Genomic DNA, 13318 nt, shown 5'->3' on the forward strand with positions numbered 1-13318 from the left:
CCCCAAAGGCGTTTAAAAATGGGGGGGGGGGGGGGGGGGGGGGTCTCTCCTCAACCACCACCAGTGTGCAGCATCCACCTAGACGCGACTGCAGCCACAGGACAACGGCGACAAACCTTCTAACCATCTAACAATCTAGCAATCTAACCACCTAACCATCCATCCAACAATGTAACAATCTAGCCATCCATCCATCTGTTAAACATTTCTCCAATAGTTCAAACTGAACTGAAATTTAAAAAGCATTCTCAGTTCAGTTCCCACAGCAGCGAGATTTGAGGAATCATCTGTGACTGTAGCACAACATTTGAACAATAAGAAAGAGAAACAGTGATATTGATGTATAGTGAGAACTGCTAAAAACAGGTCAAAAGCCCAGACGAGTACAAGAGGTTTGAGAACGTCCTCCGAACTTCACGCGAAGAAGCATGTTAATGCTAAATCTCAACGGGCCTGAACTCAGATCAGGGTGAGGTGAGAAGAACAAGAAGAGAGGAGAAGATCTGATGAGAGGGAAGGAGAAACAAGGACATGATGAATAAGAGTAGAGATGGAGCTGTGGGTTTTTCACTCTGAATCGCATTGAACCCGAGAAGAAAAATCAATCGCTGATACCTGCACTGACCAAACATATTGATGGCTGACAAGATTAGCAGGGATCAAGCTAAACGTGTGTGTGTGTGTGTGTGTGCGAGCGCTACCGGCTCTACACATTCAATCATCGTCCCGTCCTGAAGGCCAGCAGAAAAACGGCAGACCTGAATGCCTCCAGCACACAGATAATCATTTACCATTTTTAAAACAAACACTGCTAATTAAACGGCTGTCCTCTCTTTAGTTGAACTCAAAGCTAAGTGAATACGCTGCAAAGGACAGTCATTTTGGAGTGAGTCAGACCACCTCTTGTTCAAATTACTGCATGCTTCTGTTTCTCCTCATGTGCACTTTCCACTCCTGACGCCGGTGGAGAGAGTGCTGGGGAAGATACTTTAAAACTGCAGTTTGTCAAGCTACTCATTTTCTAAAGTGAGCGTCAATTGACATTTGGAACCCATTTAACTTACATAATGAGATGTGTGACTTGACTTTATCCATCTGCAATCGACTGGATAGTGAAAAATAATGTTTCTGAATCTTTCTTTAATCTTACCACTAGATAATGAGGTCATTTACAGCTGTTTATCATTAAATGCAAAAATGGTACTACAATAATTAAACACTGCAAATAAAGAAATAAAGAACAAAAATTGAATTGACCGTTAGCCTTCACGTTTATTTTTCCAGATTTTTATTTATTTTTTAATAGTTTTGAAACAATGTAATTTAAATTGAGTCAATATTTTGTCAACACACATTCATTTTAGCCTATTTTACACTGACAGAATATCATTAATGTGTCTTAAACTTGAACAAACTAAAGCTTAATCAAACTTCCAAGCAGTTTAACCAAACCTTAACCAAGTTTTGAACATTTTAAACCTTAACAACAAAAATAAGTATTATTAATATTAAAAGTGTAGACAAAAAAATGATATAAAATAATATAATATATATAACATTTATTAATGTACATCTCAAAGAAAGTATATGCTTGTTTATACATACAAACGCACTATATGCTTATCACAATTAAATGTTAAAAAATTATGAATAAATTATTAAACATTTTTCTTTTTTCTTAAATCATTGTTTTAATTAGCAGTAACTAATTGCGGTTTTTAAATAACAGTAATTAACATATTAACACATCTTGTTACTTTTTGTCATAATATCGTTGTCAATAGAATATTTTAATTAAAATCTTTTAATTATAGTTATTAAATGTATTTCATTTTTTTTCTTTGCTGTTCTTATCTTGTTTTCTATCCCTTAAAATGCACAACAACAACAACAACAACAACAATTGATTATTTCGTCAATAATTTCGTTAAAGAGATTATTGGTAAAAAGCTTTCAAACTCACTCTGAAATGCCCACTTTCCACCATCAAATCAATTCCTAATGAACCTAATGAAGTCCTATCCTACATATTGTATCAGAAATACATCAACAAGAATAAAATGGGTTGCATATGCGGTTTCATGCTGACTTTAACCACTGAACCCAGAGCTCAAAACGAGAGTCCCACCTCCAAACTAACAAGCCATCGCCTGAAGACAGTGTGCTTCCTGACAGAATCACTCTAGACGGCCGACAGGTGCATCACCTTGAGATCCGGAATACAGAGTGTACGGAAGCAAACAGACAGAGTTCACTCTCACAAGGTGTCTGAAGCGTTTTGTCAGTGCTGTTCTCGTTCCTCTCGCTCAAGGCTGCTGGACTGTACCTGAGAAACAGCTGCGGAGCCTAGCCTGAGTCAGCCCTGATCCGCACAAATAAAACACAAAGCCTGCACATGCAAGCTTATCAGATATTAAAAAAACTAATGATATGAGGAAGAACGATTTTACATTTCCTCTCCGAGACCCCAGGAGTTCATCCTGTGACTCCCGTCAAGGAGATCGAGCAGCACACGTGATCAATAAACAAAATCCTCATGGACATCTGTTTGGACAGGTGCGCTGATTAAGAGGGGCACGTCGATGGGCATCTCCGATACAACACTAGAGGAGATGGCATCACGGGGCCACGGGCCAGATGGTAACGGGCGGGTCAGAATAAACCAATAAGCCACCTGAGGCTGAGCATTACAGTGATTTTACAATTCATGCAAAAATGAACATTTGCTGAAAATGCACTCGCCCTCAGGCCATCGAGCATGTAGATGAGTTTGTTTCTTCATCGGAACAGATTTGGAGAAATGTAGTTGTATGGATTACTTGTGGATTATTGTGATGTTTTTATCAGCTGTTTGGACTCTCATTCTGACGGCACCCATTCACTGCAGAGCATCCACTGGTGAGCAAGTGATGGAATGCTACATTTCTCCAAATCTGTTCCGATGAAGAAACAAACTGATCTACATGCTCAATGGCCTGAGGGTGAGCACATTTTAAGCAAAATTTCATTTTTAGGTGAACTACTCCTTTAACTGTGTGATGTGCAACCTTGAGTGGTTTACTACATTTATAAAGATAGAAAGACAAAAATGTTCACTAAAAAATGAAATTAGGAACAATAGCCTAAATCACGATGGGCAATGATAATTCTTGGAAAAAACTGAAAGTATAGGCTAGCTCATAGTTTACCTGCAGGTTGTTTGCGGTGTTGTAAAGGGTTGATGCAACTTGGCGCATTAATACAGAGCTCAGGTGGAGGTGAATTTGCATCCAGCATGTGTTGTCTTCTGGCCCTGTTCTCTTGTCTTGTCTTCCTATCGTTTAGTCTCAAGATATCTGTTGACCAAAAAGACAAAAATAAAAAGGAAAATATATTAGAGCTATAAGCTACACACAGGCCACCGATGTAGGCTATTTTGTTCAAACGTAGCTCAAACATGATTTTACTGAATCAAAAACATTCAGTGCATCCAGTGTAAACCAAATGATTCCAGAACAAATGACTCTTACAAGCCAGTTCTTTAAAGTGAACCAAAAGAAAGCATGCAGACCAAATGATTCCTGACAAAATAATTTTTTGTATGGTCTAAGCACTGACAGGCTGACCCCCCACCCCTTCAACCTCTGCAGCAATGCTGGCAGCACTCATACGTCTATTTCCCCAAACACAACCTCTGGATATGACGCTGAGCACGTGCACTCAACTTCTTTGGTCGACCATGGCGAGGCCTGTTCTGAGTGGAACCTGTCCTGTTAAACCGCTGTATGGTCTTGGCCACCGTGCTGCAGCTCAGTTTCAGGGTCTTGGCAATCTTCTTATAGCCTACGTCTTCTTTATGTAGAGCAACAATAATTTGTTTCAGATCCTCAGAGTTCTTTGCCATGAGGTGCCATGTTAAACTTCCAGTGACCAGTATGAGAGAGTGAGAGCGATAACACCAAATTTAACACACCTGGGAAATTATTCCATCATTTTGCAATGAAATCACACTTCGTTTCCAAAATATTTCTTCCTCAAAATACTACAAGACAAGAATGAATAGAACCTGAATGGTTAAATTCCTTAAGAATTGCCATTCTAATCATGAACATGCAACATGATTGACAGGCAGAGACAGTTTCTGATTGGCTAAGACTTCTGGCCACTCCCCAAATCTTTTTTTATCATCTGCTTACAGCATCTTGATTTGTCACAGAGACGGATCTGATGTCTCGACACACCTATTTCAGCGATATCTATCAGGTAGTGGAAACGCTTTATCCGTGACATTAAAGCCATTCCTTAAAGCACCTTTAATAGGGCAAAAGCATTATGAAGGATTGTTTGAAGACACTAAAATAATTTGTCAAATTAAACAATTATACAATTCATTTTTCTGCACCTGCCCATAAGAAATATCACAACATACTGTATATTAGTGTCGTTTTATACGGTGGTGCATTGCTGCCACATACAGTACATATTATTTTTTCCACTCACTTATGTCATAATAAAGATATGTTAAGTCATTTAAACAATATTTTCTTGTAATAATGAGATGTTATGTCATTAAAATAATGCTATGTTGTTAAAATGAAATTTTTCTTGTTAAAACAACATTTTCTCATAATAATATTTTGTCAATAAAACAACAATTTCTTGTGAGATGCTGTCATTTAAATGAAATATTTTCTTGTAATAATGAGACATTATGTTGTTAAAATATATTTTCTCGTAATAATGAGATGCTATGTTGTTAAAACGTCATTTTCTTTTTAAAACAACATATTTTCACATAATAATGAGATACTATGCCATTAAAACAATATATTTTCTCATAATAACGAGATTTATGCCGTTAAAACAAAATATTTTCTCGTAATAACAAGGTATATTTTATTTAAATGACATATCTCGTTATTAGGACATAATTGAGTATAAAAAAGAATAGGCATGTGGCAGCAATGCACCACTTTAATTTTAGTATCACAGAGATACTTAGTTTTTATTTTTCTATTTCCAGTTTAAAAAAAAAAAATTAACTTTTTTTTTTTCAACTTTCTATATTCTATAATTTTTTATTATTATACATTTTTATTTCAGTTTTAGTTTTAGTTATTTTACTATATAAAGTTAAACTAAATGAAAATGAGAAATGTTGCCTTGGTGCCTTGATAACTAGCTGAAATAAAATAGCTTTTTTCATATTTGATTTTTAATTCAGTTAACATTTATATTATTTCAAGTAACATTTTTTAAAAGTTTGTTAACTATAATAATACTGCTGTACATAAACTACAAGTAGACCAGAGTCTGAGCGAAATGCTCCATCTGAGCTCTTTCACAGCCCTCATAGAAGGAACAGGAAGTTGGTACGCGTTCGATCTGGTGATGGGCCAAGCTCTAGCTACCAACGGTGCGAGGAAAGCGCTCCCATGGCAACAGGATGAGATTGGTTTGCTTAGCCGCGGTCCGGTCCGCTCATGCCCTAATATAAAGAGACAACATGCTGGAATTAATCAGCGTGTCAGAGAGGAGGGAAAAGTCAGGAGAATTTCATTTGAAGACAAAAGAAATGAAAGCCATTTCTTTTCTCCTTCCTTCAACACACATATCCGCGAATCTCCAGAGCTCAGAGGACACAGAGTTACACCAGACGGCAACACGCAGACATTTCTCAGCGAAGAGACAGTGATTTTATACCACAGACGGGATGAATGTGGGTGACAGAGAATGACAGAAGACAGCAAAAGGCATCTTCTCACTAGATGTTTCCTTTCAGCTCTGCCGGAAAGATGCACGTCAGACTCCGTCAAAATCCATCAAACTTTAAAACAATCAAGTTTTCATGTGACAAAACGACAGCTGCCACATGAATATGCTTTCTGAAGGTCATGAGTAAATATTACAGTTATATTACAAAACCAGGATCATATTCAAACTCAAACTAGCAGGTTAAACCTAAAAAACAGACAATTCACACATACGTTTGAGTATTTATTAAGTATATATAGCATAAAACTGATTAGATTTCAAGCCTGACCTATAATATCATATGTATAGTAGCATATTTGGATACTTTGCTATGATGCTAACATAAAGTCATTCAAATAATCAGTATTGATGTACAGACGTATACATTTTATTTTGAATTCATACATTTTAATGTGGTAGACGAGATGCAAGATTTTGCATTTGGTTGAAGTTCATTTAATATTGTATTTCTGTTTAATCATTGACGGACCCCTGTGATACCATTGCGGACCCCCTGCTAAAAACTCCTGCGGGACGCCAATATTAGTACATACTGCCACAGCATAATACATTTGATATCTCAGACCCCCATGTTGTGTTTGTATGTAAGCATTAGTATCTAGCTAAATTCCCCTGTTGAAAAAACAGCATATGCTGGTTAGGTATGTTTTGAAGCATGACATCCGGTTTGAGCTGGTTTAAGCTGGTCCTTAGTTGGTCACAAGCTGGTTCTGAACAGGAGCTAGCTGCTTAGAACCAGCTTAGAACCAGCTGCCATGCTTCAAAACATACCTAACCAGCATATATGCTGTTTTTTCAACAACACTAGTCATTACATAAAAAAATAAAAAAATCGGTCTTGACTCCACTTCACTTTCCTTCATCTAATCAAATAACTCTTATGAACCCGTTCTTGCTGGTGAATCAAACAGATACAGCCCAAACAGAGCAGACCTAATGATTCCCAAAAATGACTCTTTTGAACCAATTTTGTTAATGAATCAAACATATACAGCGCAAACAGTGCAAACCAAATGATTCCCAGACAAACAAATCCTTTAAACCAATATTTGTTAGTGAATCAAACACATTCAGTACAGCACAAGAAGTTCAGATTAAATGATTCCCAAACAAATGACTTTTTAAACCATTTTATGTTAGTCACCCAAACACATACAGCACACATAGTGCAGACTAAATAGTTCCCAAACAAATTACTCTTTTGAACTGGTTCTTGCTAGTGAACCAAAGACAAAGCAGAAACAGTGCAGACCATATTATGGAACGATATTCCGGACAATTTTCAAATAGAATAGCAAATTGTATTTTCAATTGCGTTTTCAATATGTGGACGCATAAATTGTGACATAATCCAAATGCAATTGCATAGTTATATCTATATAGTTATATATATATAGTTTGTTTGCTTAAGTGCCTCAAGTGCAGTGCAAACGGTAAAAGGTCTTGAGGCAGGTGTGACACTCTATTACGGATTAAAAGTGTAAGTGAGAGTAAACAGTGAGAGATGCAGAGACAGGTGAAAAGCATTTGGTTTATAGTGACTATTGACCTATTGTGCGTACCGTTGTGGCTCCCGCTGTTAGCAGGGGATAATCGCTACATTTGGAGTAAAAAAGACATAATTATGTATGTCTATTTGAAAATTGTCCGGAATATCGTTCCATACCATATGATTCCAAGAAATGATTCTTATGAACCAGCTCTTCTTAGTGAATCAAACATACAGCACAACCAGTATAGTTTTAGACATTTCTTTTCAGTTAAAATAAATGCATATCTTGCAGCTTACTGTGTTTTGTTCTTAAGGCCCCGTCCACACGAAGACGCGTTTAGCTGTATACGCATTAATTTTGTATCATATAGACATTTCGTCCAGACGGATCCGGCATTTTGGGAGAGTGAAACCGATATTTATTGAAACCGGGTCCCAGAGTGGATAAATCTGAAAACACCACCCTTGCGTTTTCGTGTGGACAGCGAATCCGTATATTTTCTGAAACAATGACGTCATCAGCCCATATCTCGCCCCTAGTCAGTCACCGCTACGTCACGTAACAGCAACAAAAACATGAACAAACACTGAACGATTGTCTTTTTATTAACTAACATTAACACAGATTAATAAATGTATTGTTCCATGTTCGTTTGTATACCGCGCGCAAGGTTTATGCGCATAATCCAAGTCTTCTTCTCCATTTTTAGTGTATCTCTGTGGCAGAATTACAGCGCCACATGCTGGTCTGGCATGTATACTATATCGTTTTGTGTCGGTTACGTGGTTACGTGTGGACGCAGATATTTCTTGAGACGAGGGGAAAAAAAGATTGGATAGGGAAAGCTCTGGCTTCGTGTGGATGTAGCCTAAGTCTCATGAGATGTAGATCAGTTTGCTGATTGTTCTTGTAGTTGATGGGAAATTATCCCATTATTTTGCAAAAGAATCAAAAAATTCTTGTTTACAAATATTTCTACCTCAAAAGCACTACAAAAATCATTAACAGACCCATTTAGGAAATGGAATCTGAATCCCCAAGGAAAACACTGGAAACCTTTAGCGCACTAGTTTTCAACATACTATGACTTGAGATGTGCTAACCTCGCATATTGTTTGAGTGCTGGTTTATGAATTGGGATTCAGCTGTAGTGTGTAGCTGAGGTGGAGAAGCGTGTTAGTGTCCATGCGAGTAAAGCCAGAGGTTTGATGCTGTCAGCGAGACAGACGTATCCCTCAAACAATGTTCCCGCTTGGTTTACTCTCAAACTGCCAACATAAAGACAGTTTTGGTCTCAGAAGGGAACATAACAAGACACATAAGTCCAGATTCTGGCCTGTTTCTCGTTTGTTTGGTTTTACCTGAGGAAACGCCGGCCATTGATGCCGAGGTGATGTGAGATTCAACACTGGGTTCAAACACCAAAGGTTTGTGAGGTGAATAGCTGAGCAGAGACACATGGTGCTAAAACGGCACTGCTGGAAAGTCTGTGCTATCACAGATAGAAACCCCTCTATTCTGATCTATACAGCACAATAGAAGATAACACTCTGGTAACACTTCAGATGAAGCAGAGTCTTCACAGAATCTAAAGTTAACTTTGCACCACCCGCTACTGGCAGGTGAATTTACAATCCTTATAAAATATTTCAGAAATTCAGTAATAAAAAAAATGGACTGGACTATTTACTATGGACTGTACATTTTCTCAGTCCACCTTACCTTCATGTGTGTTACTGGCAAGTATACTGAAAATAGTGCAATCAATCAATAAAACATTTGTTTAATTTAAATGTATTTCATTTTATTTAAAATAAAAAATGTATAAATATTAGGAATAAAAATAAAATAGAATAATTAATTTTATATTTATTTATTCATTCATATATTTCATTAATAAAGTATTTATTCAATAACAAAAAAATAATAAATAAATATTAAACAAATAGAATAATTTATTTGTATATTTATGTATTTATATATTCATTTACTTTATAAATAAATGCTTATTCAATAACAGTTATAAATACATAAATACATGCATACATATTAAACAAAATAGAATAAATTATTTTTATATTTATGCATTTATATATTAATATATTTCATACATTAAAAATCAATGCTTATTCAATAACTAATAAACAAACAAACAAATAAATAAATGAGTTCTGCAGAAAATTACATCCTGGAAAATTTTTATTGTGTACATTTTCTACTCAAGTAAAAGTTGTTCATTTTACTGGTAGTTTAACTACAAGTATTATGTTGCAGTTCTTAATAAAGTTATCTGTTGACTGATGGATTAGATTATAATATTTTTTTGTATATACTAATTCATATTTCTATGATGGACTTTCATCATTTAAGCAGGTTTTTTCACGACACCGTTTTTAACTAAAAACTGTCTAAAAAACATCTAAAAACGGGTTTCAAAGTGCAAGTATTTGAACACGACACCGCTATCGTCTTCATGTAAACATCTAAAAACGGGTTTCAAAGTGCAAGTATTTGAACACGACACCGCTATCGTCTTCATGTAAACTACGAAAATGCAAATGTATGAAAACAGTAACATTATCCGCGTGCATATTTCATGTTCAGTAGTGTTTCTTTACAAAGTGACATCGCCATCTACTGGCCTGGCATGATAATACAGCGTTTTTAGTCATTTTTGCGAATCCGTGTGAATTTTGACAACGTTGTCTTCTGTAAGCAAACTTTTCAAATGCAAAAGAAAAATTTTAAATTTTAGGACAATTGTTGTCATGTAAACAAACCCTAAATTTGAAAGTCTGAATCTGGAATGCAGCTAAAACTAAATATGAGAAAAACCACAAATATAAACAGTAAAATACTCCTAAATAAGGTTAACAGACTTATTGAAAGTTTCTCAAATAACGTTACAACGCAAAGATCTTCGAAAGCCTTTAACCAGCACTGGCTAATTGAACCTCAAATCTAAACACGCCACATATTATGCGTATATTTATGGAATAAATGTTCAGCCGTATGCCAGGACAGAAATCCAGCAGATGGTTCATGTTCTTTCACAGTTATACAAGCAGCAGAAAAACTCACTCACTGCTTGGAAAGTTTGTGTGGGAATGAGTGTGTGCAAGGAAACAAATTCCCAGCGCAATGTTCGGCGAGAGTTTCTGTTTCATTCCAGCCCATCGGTCAGGATATCTCCTTAACGAAAAAGTTTCCAGTGAGAAGGAATCTCTCATCGTTTCCACATGGGACTCATCACGTTCCCCAGATGCGGCCCTGGAGGTGGCGGTCTGGCGGCCTCTCTTACTCCGCTACTGAGCGTAAACAGTCAAATCTTTTCTGCTACAAAGCAGACGGAAGTCCAAAGACAGTCAAAACACTACAGGCAGCTACTTCCTGCCAACAAATGTCTGGCTATAACTGGAAACACACTCATGCCGAGGCTCTGTCAGCTGATGTGGGTCTCGCCGAGGACAAGAGTTCACTGAGAGTGCAGAAGAGAGAGAGAGAGGCGAATAATTAGCAGTTTGCCACGGCTCATGCTATGGGTTAGTGATCACAACACACTCCTAACATGGACTATGCTTGACTGGCATGTGATTCTCCATACACAACTTCAGAGCCAATCATTAACGTATAAACTGCTACGCAAATAAATACAGTCCACTAAAAATGAACAAACAAACAACAACTATTATTATTATTATTGTTGTCTTTGATGATGATAATAATAAGAACAATAGTTTATTTTGTATATATTATGGATATTTATTATTTATTTGTTTATTTATAAATAAAAATAATATAATTAGGTATTTTTGGATATTTATTAGGATTTATTTTGTTACTATTTTAATTAACAGATAAACATATGTACATAGCTTATTGTAATAATAATAATAATAATGTTTACTCTGGATTTTAATTATTATTTATAGTTTATTTAGTTTGTTACCATTACTATATTAGATAAATATAAACATAGTATTGTTGTATTATTATTATTAATCATAATTATTATTTATTTGTTTGTTTATTTTGTTACTATTACTATTATTACTAACAAACAAATACATGTGAATGAATGAATGAACGAAGTCAGTTGCTTAATAACATATTTATAAAATAAAAATATAAAGAATAAAAACAATTTATTTCCTATGCATTCCTTATACTTATATAAACATAAAAATCGAACTAAATAAAGTAAATATTAATTTACTAAAATGACATTATTAATTAACATAAGGAATAATATAAAATAATTTATTTTTACATTTATTCCATCTATTTTTAGAAAAAAATAAATTAAAAAAGCAAATAAAACACATTGTTCAACAACATTTAATATTATTAATAAATATAATAATTAAATATACATTTATTTTTATAATTATTCCTTATATTTTGAGTGGCTTCATGTGAGTTCAGAAGAAAGCTACATCTTACAATTTTTACTGAAGTTAAATTTGTTAGTTTTAGTAGTAGTTTATCTGCAAATATTATGTAAATAAATAAATAATTCCATAGATGACTTCAGAGCCAATCATTAACATACAAAGAGCTACATAAAAAGAATTTTGTGAAGGGAAACTGCAACAAAAACATGCCAAATTTAGTTAAATCTTAATTAAAATGCATAATTATGTGCATCTAATTCAGCCACACGAGTGAGAAGTGTGTGTGTGTGTGTGTTGAATCTGATCCATACTTAACGCTCTGGACGTGGCGGGCACAGACTGCACGCCTGAGCTCTTTCCGTTCCGCCGCGCCTGACCTTGCCGCCGCTCCCCAGAGATGAGCGACGGACATCAGCGCTCTGCCAAACGGGTGTGGCCTTCATTGCCCAGCAGCCCTTTCACACCTAAACAAACCGTAGAGGGCAGAGCGAGAGAGATGCAACAGATGCCCACTTCACCAACATCCGGGCTCCTGAACGCAAATGAATAAATAAACAAACCAAACGCTGGGGTTGTAAGTGCGGGCAGAGAGAAATCAGCGCTTGGCGGCACTCCACAGATCCGACAGCTGGCACGATACCCTCCACAACCCTGGCAAACACCGCCCCCCTTCTCAAGAGACTGCGGCCGAAAGAGAGAGAGAGACAGGAAGTAGATAACATTTCTGTGTCTCTCAGCTCCAAGACTAATTAACACTCAAGCGCATACATGTCGGCTAAAAGTGTGTGTGTTTGTGTGTGTAGGAGGTGACTGTTGGAGAGATCGGCGGATGAGCGCAGCCTCGTCTGGAGGTGAAACAGTCTGGCGGGTGATAAAGATGGATGAGAGGACGGCTGGAGCCAAGAGAACGCGGCCAATCGGGTCACAGGCGTACATGGCCATTTCTATTTCTCACACACGCTCATTTACTGTTGCACTTTCGGTTGACATATCAAATATTTGTCTTCCCGTTTCATTTATTCGCCCTGCTAATTATTAATGAACTGCAGATTGCGCTAATTGTTTCATCACTTAAAGAAAATTATCTCTCAACGCCGGATTAATGAGGATCATCATTTCGGCAAATTTATCGTGAAATATGAGCTAGCTATAGCTTGAATGCAGTGTAAAATAATTTAGAAAACATTAACATGCCCTTCTAGCTATCAAAAGTGACTCACCTAAAATATGTAAATACATGAACATTTTTGGGGAGATTATACAAGATATGAGCAAAACAGGGCTTCAATAAGCTGCTTCAAAATTTAAACTATCCAAAGTGACTCAACACAGTGTGAAATTATATAAATATGTAAAAATACGTACATCTAAAAGACTTTTGGCAAAATTATACAAAAACAAAATAGATAGAGCTTTAATGCACAGGTTATGTCATTTATAAAATATTAACAAGCACTTCAACCTATTAAAAGTGACTCAACCAAAGTTTAAAACTATTATCTTTAAATGTGACCTAGTTAATACATTTATAAAATATCATCAAACCAATCCAACTATAAAATGTAATTCATAAATATATCTTGTTAATATATATAATATACAATATATTGTAAATATATAAATCTAACCGATTTTCTAAAAAATTTACTTCAAACATGAACTAGCTATAGCTTGAAA

General features: G+C 35.8%; 1 protein-coding gene across 1 annotated transcript in view; it reads right to left on the reverse strand.

Annotated features, from left to right (window-relative positions):
* The window catches only part of LOC107566236 (plexin-B2-like), a 192573-nt gene that overhangs the window by 91002 nt on the left and 88253 nt on the right, over nucleotides 1-13318 (reverse strand). The window contains exon 3 of the mRNA XM_016251624.1: nucleotides 3189-3335. Coding sequence (XP_016107110.1) covers nucleotides 3189-3276 — 88 coding nt within the window. The 5' untranslated portion in view covers nucleotides 3277-3335. The remainder of the gene's footprint in view (nucleotides 1-3188; nucleotides 3336-13318) is intronic.

Source organism: Sinocyclocheilus grahami, unplaced genomic scaffold, assembly GCF_001515645.1.
Source record: "Sinocyclocheilus grahami isolate Dianchi unplaced genomic scaffold, SAMN03320097.WGS_v1.1 scaffold1062.1, whole genome shotgun sequence".
Lineage (NCBI taxonomy): Eukaryota > Metazoa > Chordata > Actinopteri > Cypriniformes > Cyprinidae > Sinocyclocheilus > Sinocyclocheilus grahami.